Source organism: Bombus impatiens, unplaced genomic scaffold (genome assembly GCF_000188095.3).
Source record: "Bombus impatiens unplaced genomic scaffold, BIMP_2.2 scf_0549, whole genome shotgun sequence".
NCBI classification, from domain to species: Eukaryota; Metazoa; Arthropoda; class Insecta; order Hymenoptera; family Apidae; genus Bombus; species Bombus impatiens.
In genome coordinates, this window is record NT_176968.1 from 124,283 (window position 1) to 136,101 (window position 11,819).

The 11,819-nt window shown below is 35.5% G+C and overlaps 3 protein-coding genes and 1 pseudogene across 4 annotated transcripts; 3 read left to right on the forward strand and 1 right to left on the reverse strand.

The window, feature by feature from the left end:
* Positions 1 to 184: 184 nt before the first annotated feature.
* On the forward strand, positions 185 to 4,915 carry LOC100741864 (dolichyl-diphosphooligosaccharide--protein glycosyltransferase subunit 2; the record flags this gene model as incomplete). The annotated part of the gene is made up of 11 exons (XM_003491436.4): positions 185 to 362; positions 807 to 1,015; positions 1,242 to 1,373; positions 1,569 to 1,729; positions 1,841 to 1,974; positions 2,094 to 2,469; positions 2,678 to 2,857; positions 2,928 to 3,150; positions 3,233 to 3,445; positions 3,785 to 3,956; positions 4,190 to 4,915. Coding segments are annotated over 11 exons (2,121 nt in total), but the record flags the coding sequence as incomplete, so codon positions are not given.
* LOC100740469 (dynein regulatory complex subunit 2-like) lies at positions 4,586 to 5,632 on the reverse strand. 2 transcript variants are annotated; one of them, XM_033322087.1, is made up of 2 exons: positions 5,220 to 5,632; positions 4,586 to 5,129 (listed from the first exon to the last, which is right to left on the reverse strand). In XM_033322087.1, exons 1-2 carry the CDS (start codon positions 5,414 to 5,416, stop codon positions 5,123 to 5,125), a joined length of 204 nt encoding a protein of 67 aa, XP_033177978.1. In that variant the 5' UTR covers positions 5,417 to 5,632; the 3' UTR covers positions 4,586 to 5,122. The 2 variants fall into 2 exon arrangements, with proteins under 2 accessions (XP_033177978.1, XP_033177977.1); XM_033322086.1 differs by having other exon boundaries at positions 5,225 to 5,567.
* Positions 5,633 to 5,886: 254 nt separating this feature from the next.
* Positions 5,887 to 8,743, forward strand: LOC105681083 (annotated as a pseudogene).
* Positions 8,744 to 9,370: 627 nt separating this feature from the next.
* Positions 9,371 to 11,504, forward strand: LOC100740593. Its single transcript, XM_012388524.3, has 4 exons — positions 9,371 to 9,927; positions 10,015 to 10,259; positions 10,426 to 10,605; positions 10,697 to 11,504. Exons 2-4 carry the CDS (start codon positions 10,015 to 10,017, stop codon positions 10,704 to 10,706), a joined length of 435 nt encoding a protein of 144 aa, XP_012243947.1. The 5' UTR covers positions 9,371 to 9,927; the 3' UTR covers positions 10,707 to 11,504.
* The last annotated feature ends 315 nt before the right edge of the window (positions 11,505 to 11,819 follow it).

An 11,819-nucleotide genomic window follows, 5' to 3' on the forward strand; every position in this document is an offset into this window, starting at 1 on the left:
ATTCATAATTTATAATATTCGGCCATTGCACGACGTTGAAACGGAGACATCTGAAGAAATTAACTCTCATTATTAGTAAAATATTACTGATTTAAATTCGAGCATTTTGATATATTTTAATTGGTTATCCCATAGTGATCATACCAATGAATTTTTAGTAAACTATGCACGTACAATTGATTGAATATTACCATATAATTTGTGCGCATGCTTTTTACTAAACATACTTTTGTCTTGCCAACTACTTCCGGAACGGAGAGTCGTCCATTTTTTCGTACACGCGCAATGGGTAAAGAGCCATTTTGTTCGGAGCAGCAACGTGGCAGCCGGTCTTCCCGGTCTTCCTCCCATAATGAACATTCGTGAGTATTATTTAGTGTTATACTGTTTTAGGATATTTTTTAGATGAATTTAAATACAAGCCTTTATAGATATTTCTATTCTTCTATAATAATGATACTTCGTTCTTTGCGCTCATCTGCTATATCCCTGGTTCTTTCGATCAACTATACTTTCCATATCTTATTTTTATTGCGTTTATTCTAGAGTTTATTTCATTACTTTACTTTTCAAAAAAATGATATTCATACGTATTTTCTCTTTTAAGTTTAGTAGTCGTTTTTATATTAGCTTCGTAATAACAAATAATAATGCACGGTACATGATACACGTACAGTTTACATTTGCATCAGTCTTCCGAGAGATTTGCATAATTTTAATATTTAATTTAAGTATAACCACAAATATTAAAAATAATCAAAATAGAATCTCAGTTGTCATCTAACTGTGACACAACTTTTTTTCAGTTACACCACTATTAGTCATTACTATCGGTATAACAAGTTGCTTCTCGGCCACCGAAATATTACAATCGACAAACTCCTATTTAACAACGGCTGATAGGGTTCATTTAAAGAAGATACTTGAACCAGGCTTAACATCAAATGATGTTGCACTTACATATTATGCAGTTCATGGATACACATTTCTCAAAGAAGTTTTGCCAAACAAACAGGTTAGAAATACCATTTTAATGAAAATGTTTTATATTGTACTTAAATATATTTAACCGTATATTATTTCTTAGTGTATATAAAAATGTGCAGATATATGATGATATGTTTTGCCATAATTGAAATATAATGATTTCTTGATTAGTCTTGCTGATCAAATTATTTATATACAGAATGTTTCGTACTGATCTTTTGTCAATATTTTAACAAGGTTCTTATAATTTTTAGGATATTTGTAACTTTCTAATAAAAGTTATACAAGATGATAACAATATCACAACAGAAAAAGCTTTTTACATTGCATCTACCTGGCGAAATGTGGGAAATTGTCAATCAAATCCTCCGTCTAATATTATAAAGGTTTGCATCTTTGAGAAACTAAAGCATAAACTGTTAATTAATCTTTAAACGACTAATGATGTTTAGAAACTTTCGTTCTACTGGATTTCTATATTGAAGAAAGCTATGCTTACTGAAAAAAAAAGAATTCATCATATGCATTAGCAAATATTTCGTTTATCAGAGATATAAAGGGAAATTGTTTTGTTTAAATAGGTACTGGTGAGTGCGATAGAGAAAGAGACTTTGAGTATGGTGGAATTATACTATGCAGTAAGCGGCTTGACTGTTTTATCGGAAAAATTATCCCGTGAAAATGTGGATAATGTAATTAAGACAATACAAAATACATTGCGAAAGGATGATAATTTATGGAAGTATGGCTTACTCTGTTCATTTTTAAACTTATAGTTTGTTTCGTTTTCGCTAAAAATTATACAAGGTTCGTTGCTAACCATCTAAAAAATTCTAATTTGTATTATGAGCAGCTTGGGTTATACATTCCACATCGCTTCAGATCTTGGTGGTACCTTTGGTTTTGATCGTATCGAAGACGCGATTATTCAGGCAGATGAGGTAGATGGACAGTATTTGCAATTCGAAGGTGGTCTCTCTGTAACCAGTGAGTACTAAGTGTGTTATCTGATTAGTACTACGACCTGCGACACGTTACAAGAAATGGAATTGAATTCTGTACAATCTCGACTGTGGTTAGTAGAACATACTTTGTTTGTTTCTTAGGTTTCCTAGTAAATGGTATTTTTAAACTATCCAACACGTTGAAAAAGAAACCGCCATTAACACCTCAGCAGATAGTAAAAATGGCTAATTATCTTCTATCTCGACGTTCCGTACAGACACCAAGAGGCGTTACAAGTTTGCTTTCAGCATTAACGACTTTGGCAAACAATGATTTTGAGAAACCAACCTGTGTAATATTAGCCAATGAAGAAATCAGCATTTCTACGCAACAGCCCTTTGTCACAATAAGAGTTTGCGATATACTAGGCAATCCGTTAACCAACACGTTTAAAGTGATTGCAAATTCTGCAACAAGAGTCGGTGATGATGTCGTTATATTCAGCAAACAAAATTTGCAACCTTCGTCAACGGATAGGTAAGCGTTAAACTTTCACCGCCTTTCCCCAATACTTTACCGGCTCGAATTTTCTTTTTCAAGTCGGTTATACCTTGGGGTAAAGTATTCGTGTTGGTGCTACCCTTTGATCTTTCATTAAAATCATGGAAAAGATCAAGAAGCTCAACAAACAATTTTTCGTGATATAGAAGGTACAAAGTATTCTAACATGATCATTTAATTTTAGGACCTTATTCATGATGAACTTCATGGAAACGAAACCAGAACGTGGATTTTACAAGATATCAGTCACTGCTGGTTCGGTAACGAATACCGTTATGGTGAAAGTTCTTTGCGAAGTTGTAGTTGATCATATGGAAATTGGTACTGCTGATGCTGATCAAACTACTCAACCAAAGCTTACACGGTAATTGAATCGAGACGATAGATTTAAAACCATAAATCGCATATGTTCATTCGATAAATATTGATTACAGAGTGCATTTCCCTGAAAAATTGTCACAAAAGATTGAGGCCGACTCTCAACAAAAATTAGTTATGCGGTTTCTACTAAAAGATGCTGCTAATAAAAAACCTATGCGCACACATCAAGCATTCGTACGGCTTTCTTCTGCGTCTATTTCAAACAACGATAAAAAAGGACATGAAATTTTGTTTGTCGCTGAAACAGATACATCACATCTTTATAAGTTCGATATGGTAGTTGTACACTCCTTCTGTCATCATTCTGGTGATCTCTGTTGAAATTGTTTAAACATCTCACTATTAGAACGTTTTATAGCCGGTGGGAGGAACAGCAGCGAATTTTGACTATGAAAGCGGAGACTATAATGTGGAATTAATTGTCGGTGATGCAGTACTGAGTAATCCTTTTCAATGGACAGTGGCAACAGTTAGCCTGAAGTTCCCTGAACCGTCTTCGACTGAACGAGCGGATAAAAATGTTTTTTACAAACATAAATTCAACATTTACACGACTAAGCCGGAAATAAAGGTATAACAGTGTGTTTTACAATTACTCATTGATTACGAATTGGTAATTTCGTATACGATAAAGACTTCGAATTTTGCGGCAATTCTTTGGCCATATGTTATTCTGTGCCTGATAGAACCAATGCTCGTTAGTGATAGTAATCATTTTAAGATTCTGTCACCTCCTTAACATTGGAAAAGAACTATCGCTGTCGAGATATCTTTCTGTCGTTCTAGATCAAATTCTGTTTAGAATGAATGTTTACATTCACATGTTTCGACGGACATTCCTTTCAATTCGAAATTTTTATTGAACTTCGTTATCAATGGGTTGATTGATAAATATATCGGTATGTTGCAGCACATGTTTCGTAAACCCGAGAAGAGGCCTCCCGCCTTTGTTTCAAATTTATTCACCGGTTTGTGCTTAGCACCAATTCTCTTATTGCTTATTTTATGGGCTAAACTTGGAGTGAATATATCAAACTTTCCATTTTCGATTAGTGCTGTGACGTTTCATCTCGGATTGGGAAGTGAGTAACATTATATAATATTCATCGTAATATTATTTAAGTATAGCGTGCCCGATATCTGACAAATTATAGTTTTCAGTTAATTTGCGATAGCACTTCGGGCATAAAAGAAAAGTGAAATTTTCGCAAGTGTAATTATCATATTATAGTTGTAGCCCAATTTTCACGACACATGAATAACCGCTTATTTATAATTCTTAACTGCTTCATTTACTATTTTTGTGTGCTTTCAGGTATTTTCACACTTTCCGGAATATTTTGGTTAAAATTAAACATGTTCGTTACTCTTCGATATCTGTTCGGACTTGGTATTGTTACATTCCTTGCAGGCAATAAAATGTTGTCACGTATAGCGCATAAACATAAATTGCGTTAACTCGTTAGACCACAATGATATTTTTATAATCGTTTCCGGAACTTAAGTTATTTGACATGAAGGAGGACAAGAGAAATCCAGGCAAAAGCATAAGACTGGCTTCACTAGAAATAAATCACCGGAAGTAACGAACGAACGAATTTGTTACTGCCGGTATTTTATGATGAACGGTCGCGTCGATATTGTGTAGCGTAAACTACGATCGGTCGATACTACCGATAAGCAATATGCATATATATTTTTCATCGTAATCATATGCGAAATAAGTTAGATTTGTGATTATAATGAATTATCGCAGCTATGAACAATTCTATTTATTAAAAACAAGCTGTACTCTACACGTCTCATGTTTATCGGTACACTGTATGCTTGTTATAGGAATGCATAAGAAATTTGAAATTCTTACACAAATTGTTCATATTACTGCATTTTTGATTCTTTATTATGATCTAACGTTTATGATCTCATGTAAATACGTGAGAATACCTCTGAGAAGAAATTGATATAATCACGTCATTTTCAATGGTATACGAGTACCACCATCACACTTGTACTTGATGATAATAAACCGATTTTTAGTAGACCTTTGTTATGTGTACTATTCATTGATTTGTCGAAATATATGCTTCGAACTACATCGGACTTGTCTCATCAATAAAGTAGCGTTTCATCAATTTTCGTAAATAGTTCGCTTGTATCAGTAACTGGCATTTTTCTGTACGTAATTCTTTGGTGATTATTTGCGCAAAATTTAGTCGACGCCAAAAATTAATGAGATATTGAAAGTCTTTCATAGTCTGAAAAAAATTGTTGTTGGAGTGGTTACAAAGTGATTACAAAGTGGTTAGAAAGCGAGTTAGTAAATACGTATAATAGTAAACTAAGACCTAACTGTTTGAAATGGAAGGATATTGTTATCGGTTGTTGGTAATTGCATAGGATGATTATCAATCATTGGAAGTACTTTTTCATCTTGCGTCTCGTATTTTCGACACATTTGCATATAAGCGAGTATACGTTCAGCTTTGATCATCAAATCTTTCATGTATTTTACACTGTGATTATATTCCTTAGACATCGTCATTGTTTTATGTTTATCTTTCTTGCAACCTAATAAATCACTCACTGTCACAATCTACCGCTACTTGGTTAACCACTTGCGCTAGAAAGACGTGCCACGCACGTCGAGATGCTTTCGTTCCAAAATCGTCAGCGACGTGTATACCACGTCGATAGGCATTTGTCGCGTGTTATATTGTAGCACACGACACGTGCAACCGTGAGTTTATTGGTAGCGTAAATGGTTAAGGGAAAGATGTATCGAACATATGTACCAAAGATAAAACGTTCGTTCGTTTCTCGATAGGCATTATAAAAGAAATTTGATTCTTTTGTCATTTCTTGTAGTTCAATTATAGATTCTATCTTGTAAGAATTAATCTTGCTACGAAATTTCATGATCTCGTCGAGAAGAATCGCGATACGCATATTTTGTCGAGTTATCATTTGTTGATCGGTCTGATCCTTTTTTCTGACAATCTCATAACCTTTTCGTCGATCTTCTGTACCTATTAGGGAGGGTATATGTATATGTATATACGAGCGAGAGAGAGAATAATATCTACATACTTTTACGATAATCAGAAAAAACATTTCGCAAATCGTTCCATAGATTCTCTAATCTTTTTTGAAGTTGCGTTGTAACTATCCTTTTTTCGTTTTCTCTATCTTCCACGAATGTGTTGATTTTACCTTAGAATTGGAAAATGTATCAAGTAATTTAATGTCTGAAATCGTTGTCCCGAAAGTAATACGGTATCCTTTTAGTAATCAAGAAAGAGATAATCGTGTGAGAATGATATATGATTCTGCAAGCATGGAAAACGTTAGTAGGTAATATATCTTACTAATGGCAGTACTTCTCGCGACATTCGTTGCATTTTCACCTCGATGATTTAAGAACAAGTTAATTTTTCGTAAAGCAGTTTCTTTCTTATTTCGATAATAATTGATATTTTCAAACTGAAAGGTTTTATCGGCTAACGCCGTTTTCATATTTCCATAGAAGAGCGTGTCGGCCTCTGTTAGTCGAGTTTCGTGTATTTCTAAGGATCGATCGATTATCTCTACGTGGGCACCATTAGCCGTTCGTCGTTGATTTTCGGCTTCTTGCAGACTGTCCAATAATAAGCCGATGCTGTAGAGGTACAGAGGATATATATAATATATTCCAATGGCTCGTTTATCACATCGTATCGTACCTGTAGTCCTTGAAGTCGAAGGCATGTTCTAGAATTTGCCAAGTTATGTCTATCTTCTTCGAGATATCCGGCATTTTTACACGCGTAAGCATTTCTCTCCAGTAACGTCGATTACGTTCCGTATTCAAAGCGCTGAGCTTAAGTTCACGTAAGAGCGTTTCTCGTTTGAAATCTTGCTCTGATTTCTGACCGTTTGATTTGTTCCGTGTTTTTCGTTTCGATTTAGGAGCCATTTTATCGTTTAAGTCAACCTTCGCCAACACGCTCTTACGATCTTTTTTCTCTTTCCTCCACGTCTCGTTACAGATTAACCTATATCCTTTAAGTTTCGATTTTCATCTGTAAACGTACGACTCTCCTTTTTCGACCAATCGAGAATATCTCTTTCGATATTATCGATATTTATTATCATCTATCGTAACGGTTACTATTTTATTGCTGGTAAAGTAGTTTTCAACACATTGAAAAGGCGTATCGTACGATACGTAACAATCGTTATCGCGTCGTTACAGATGTTCGATATCGCATAATTGCTGGATAAATGCGTGAAATATGCCTGATCTAATCATCCTCTCAAATTTCAAATGATAACCGTAATATCGTATACGTAAGCGTTTTTACATACAATTCTCTAAAGATGTTGCGTCTCATTCCACTCATCTCGCTCTGCCTTCTTCCGTGATTCGTACACCGGTATTGGAATCTTCAAGGCCATGGAATTAAAGAATCGACTGTTTGCACTGTTCAGTGAAAGCCGATAGTTAGCACGCTGTCCCGTAGTCTTTTTTTCGAATTCTCCGTGAGTGTCGTCTTTCATATACGATATCCAATTCTCAGTTTTAATACTGTTTCATAAATAAAATGCATAAACGCTGCATCGTGGCATCGAATTAAGGAAGAATGCGATGAAAAAGATTCGGTAATTTTAATTGGTCGCGCCGATTAAAAGAAAGGGAATACACCTAAGCAAAAATGGCTCTTAATAAGTCGAAGAGAAGGAAGGAGATTTGCTAAATTCCGGTTCTAAAACTAGAAATAGGCGTTAATGATATGGAAGGGATAAAATCTGCGCTTCTCATATATAAAAGCGATTCGCACGGTTTCAAGCATCGGAATATTTTCTTTGTCGCGAGTCTGTCAATCTTGACGAGGTTAGTACTCATTGTTTCTCATTCTCGCACATAACGATTTTTTACGATTCTTTGTTACAATTTTCATCCTTACGAATTTCCATATCTTCTCGGTTCCACGTTCTTTTCCTTATTCTTTTTTCCTCCCCTTTCTGTCCTTTTTTTCCTTCTTTTCGTAACCACATGGAAAATTCTAATTTCGTCGTCTTTGCTTTCTAGATGAAGTCGTTTTACTTTTTTATACTGGTGGTATTGCTCGTTGATCCGATTCGTATGTTATCGATTGCGCACGGAGGAAATCGTCTCTCTATTATACGGGACGATCAGATTGTGGAAGGAAAAGCGATTCGCGTGAAAAGAGCTCCCGTGTCTCACTTGCCTTTGCTCGCGGGAGCAGCCTTAGTTGGTAAAAAAGCACTTTTATTGGGCGGTGCCGCCGTTGGAGCAAAGGCTCTTCTTGGTGCTGGAATTGTTGGAGCTGGTTTGTACAAAGCTAAATAGTGAGTATATTTTCAGGGTATTCTATATATGTATATGTATACATTTATTTTAGTAGTTTTCTTTTACTGTCAATCATGTTTCTTGTTTAACGTGTATATATAATTTTGACGAATTCCTTGGATATGTACCAGTTATGGCGGCGGTTATGGAGGTGGATATTCATCAAGCTATCACTATGTTCCATACACTTACGGACCAAGTTGGAAGTAACGTCTAATATTCATCAATACAAGGATAACAATTTTGGAAAATAATTTTGTCGTTATTCACACGATTACTTCGGCACGCGATAAAGAGTCGATTTATAGAAGATATTGGTGTATCAAAATTTGTCTTTTATGTTTTAAAATATATTATTTTATATTGTAATAATATTCTAAGTTTGTTTCTAACACAATTTACTTATAAAAGAATAAAAAATGTTATTTATTACAATTTAAATACGTACGTACACGGTCAGTACGAGAATAAAAAGAGGAAAGAAGGAAAAAAAAGAAGGAAAAAAAAGAAGGAAAAGAAGGGAACAGAAGTCATTTTCTTGTTATTCCTAAAATGTACCGTTTCATCCATAGCGTCACGTTTTCAGCTTTCGTTTTGTTCGCACTATTCGCTAGTTGAATGTTTCGATCTCGTAACTCTTAACGTACAGCGATAGATTTAAGTATTTGATTGTACGGCAAAACTCGAGTACGAGAAGAATTGATCAATCGGTTCATATACCAAGGTGAAGCACGCGGTTAAAAATGTTACGAGATGGATTTCCATCGACGAATACCTAATGACTCGAAGCATTGTAAAAGCAAGCACTTTCTTATCCGTCTTTTCTCTTACTTTTGCAACCTTTTTCTTTTGCGATCCGTATTCGTTATTCTTGTCACGCGCTACTCCGTTACCTAATTCATTGAACGATTGACATCTGGAAATGTAAGTAAACCGAAAATGATAGAAATGGATTCATTACTATTCGGCGATTGTTCGTTAAACTTGCGACACTTGCGATTAAAGGTGCGACCCGGTGTTACGTTAACAAACGTAACATACATACATTATTTGATATGCGGTTCGATTGATTTTGTTCTCCTCGTCTCGTATATACATATATACGTAATTAATTATTATTATTATTATTTATTATTAATTATATCAGCTTAATCGTTGTATATTAACTATCTTATTGAATTATTTCTTTTTTGGCTCAACCGTTAGAATCAATCACGGAAATTAGAGATGCTACCAACGATACGTTTAAGCGAAAATCGCGTTAGCTCGTTGTAATATACGCGTGTGAATTTTTGTACATCGTCGATAGACGATAAAAAGAATCGCAGTTCACATTCGCTGCACATTTTCTGCAGTGAGTGGCATCTTATAAAATTGTACAAACACGTAGCTTAGAATAGCGAAAGGGACAAGTATCGTAATACAGAAAGGCTACGAGCTTTAAGAGCTTTTCACCGATATTTTCACCTCATCGTTGTGTCGCAAGTGGTTCGAACGTGGTGAGAACGGAGTAATGTAACATTTAAAAAGGAACACGAACGTAAGTTGGATCGTTTGAGTGGGTGGGAGAATTCGTCGTTTCGAAGGTAGGCAAGCCTCTATATAAAAACAAAGGAGGCTATCGAAAAGGTACCATACGAGTTAAAAACGTACGCTTAACATTATTCCTAGGCCCCTCGTACGAAATACAAAGAAATACGACGGTAAGGCAACGAGAAATCCATAAGCAACGTAATTATTTTATTCCGAAATACTTTTAACGGTGATCTTTCTTCGTTTCTTCTCGCCAGATGCAGCCAATTAGCATTGTGGTTCTTGCCGTTGTTTGTTGTTATATCGTACCATGTATAATAGCCAAAGAAGACGCTTTACCATCGACAGAGAGCCGTTCCTCGATTCTCGATCGATCCGTTGGTCAATTAGAAAATGAAGAATATTCGGGTGCTACGTTGAACAGGCAAAAAAGAACGCTTCTGCTGAAGAAAAAACTTATCGGTGCAGGACTCTTGGGCTTCGGCTTAGGTGCCGTGAAAGGGTAAAAGAACAACATTTCCATTCGTAAAGCGAACCTTTACTTAAGAACGTTTCTCAAATCGTAGCTAGTTCGTGTCAGTTTCTATGAATATCTATCAGATATCTACAAAATGAAATATCTACAAAATGCTTGGTTTAATATCTTGTCTTTATTTTATCACTTCCAGGTACAAGCTTGGTTATAAGACGGCTCCAGAAGTTCATCATGTTTATGTATCGAGTCCTCCAGCATCCGTAAAATACGTTGAATACGTTGACAAACCTGTCTTCGTGGAAAGAATAATTGAGAGGCCAACTCCGGTTTTTAAACCGGTACATGTCGAATACAGGGAATCTTCTCCTTACGGGTAAGCTTAACTTATGGCAAAGGATCGCCGTTTTTCTGCGTGTGATATGCTAATCAAATTTCGTTCCTGTTTCCTTCATTTTTTTATTCAGGCCTTGGTAATGTCAATGGAAATCATCAATCGGTGCAAGTAATCACGTAAAATTGGCCAAAAATAATAATCCAATAGCCGGCATAGACCAACAAGAAGAAGTTTGTAAAGTACCAGGAAATTTCTATCAAAACGTCTTCGTATTGGTTTATTTTCATGTACACACGCACGCCTATGTAATTATGCATACGTTCAAGACTCATCGTACAATAGGACAAAACAATATTTTATACTATACTCGACGTTGTATTCGCGACTGGCGATCTAAAATTTAAATCGACGCGGTATCATACTGTTTTATTGCTTAAAATGAATTATTGCGTCAAGACGAATACAAAGTAACATCGTCTCTTTAATTATCTTAGAGGGAAAAGAAAAGGAGTACATAGAAAAAGAGTTTCATTTTCTTGTATCATCGATCAAATTTTACTTTCCATGTGTATGTTCTGCTCCACGTTTTGCGTTAATTTATCGCACCGTTCTTAGCCGCATCGTTGCGTAGAACGAATTACGGATACGTGGTTCATTTGTCAGATGATTGATTTAAATGGCTTAATGTTAAATAAACGCTCGTATTTTTACATCTTATTATCGATCACGATTCTTTCCAATATACATATATACGTGTTATAAGCTTCGCGATGCGAAAAATTCGTTGATAATCTCCTAATAATTTTTCGCTCACGAACGCTTGCAACATTATAAAATGTCCATCTATACATTATGTGCGCTATATACACTTATTCGTACATCTAACACACAAATTATTGCACGATCACATAAAACACGTTTGCACGTGCTGTTTTATCGTAATTAATTGCGTGTGAGGTCGCGCACGGACGCAATTTTTAATTGGCGCGTTTAACGTCGCATCGTTCGGTTTATTAATCTTCTTATCCTTAATCTCAAAGTACACATTACGTTCGAAAAATTCGCGAAATTAATCTTTACGATAGGTAATTGCGCGATTGGAAATCGGAAAGAGGGAGAGAGAGGGAGGATGGAGAGAGAAAGAGAGAGAGAGAGAGAGAAAAAAATACCTACGTCTTTATATCGTAGGTTTTTGAATTATTGTCGACGACGATTCGGGGACGACGATGTCGCGCACACATTCATGAGAAAAT

Coding starts and splice junctions, on each gene's coding strand:
- LOC100740469 (XM_033322086.1), bottom strand. CDS start 5,416: ATGACGATGTCTAAGGAATATAATCACAGTGTAAAATACATGAAAGAT. Junction 5,130..5,224: donor ATATCCTTCCATTTCAAACA/GTTAGGTCTTAG, acceptor AATTTTTTTCAG/ACTATGAAAGACTTTCAATA.
- LOC100740593 (XM_012388524.3), top strand. CDS start 10,015: ATGCAGCCAATTAGCATTGTGGTTCTTGCCGTTGTTTGTTGTTATATC. Junction 10,260..10,425: donor GGCTTAGGTGCCGTGAAAGG/GTAAAAGAACAA, acceptor TATCACTTCCAG/GTACAAGCTTGGTTATAAGA.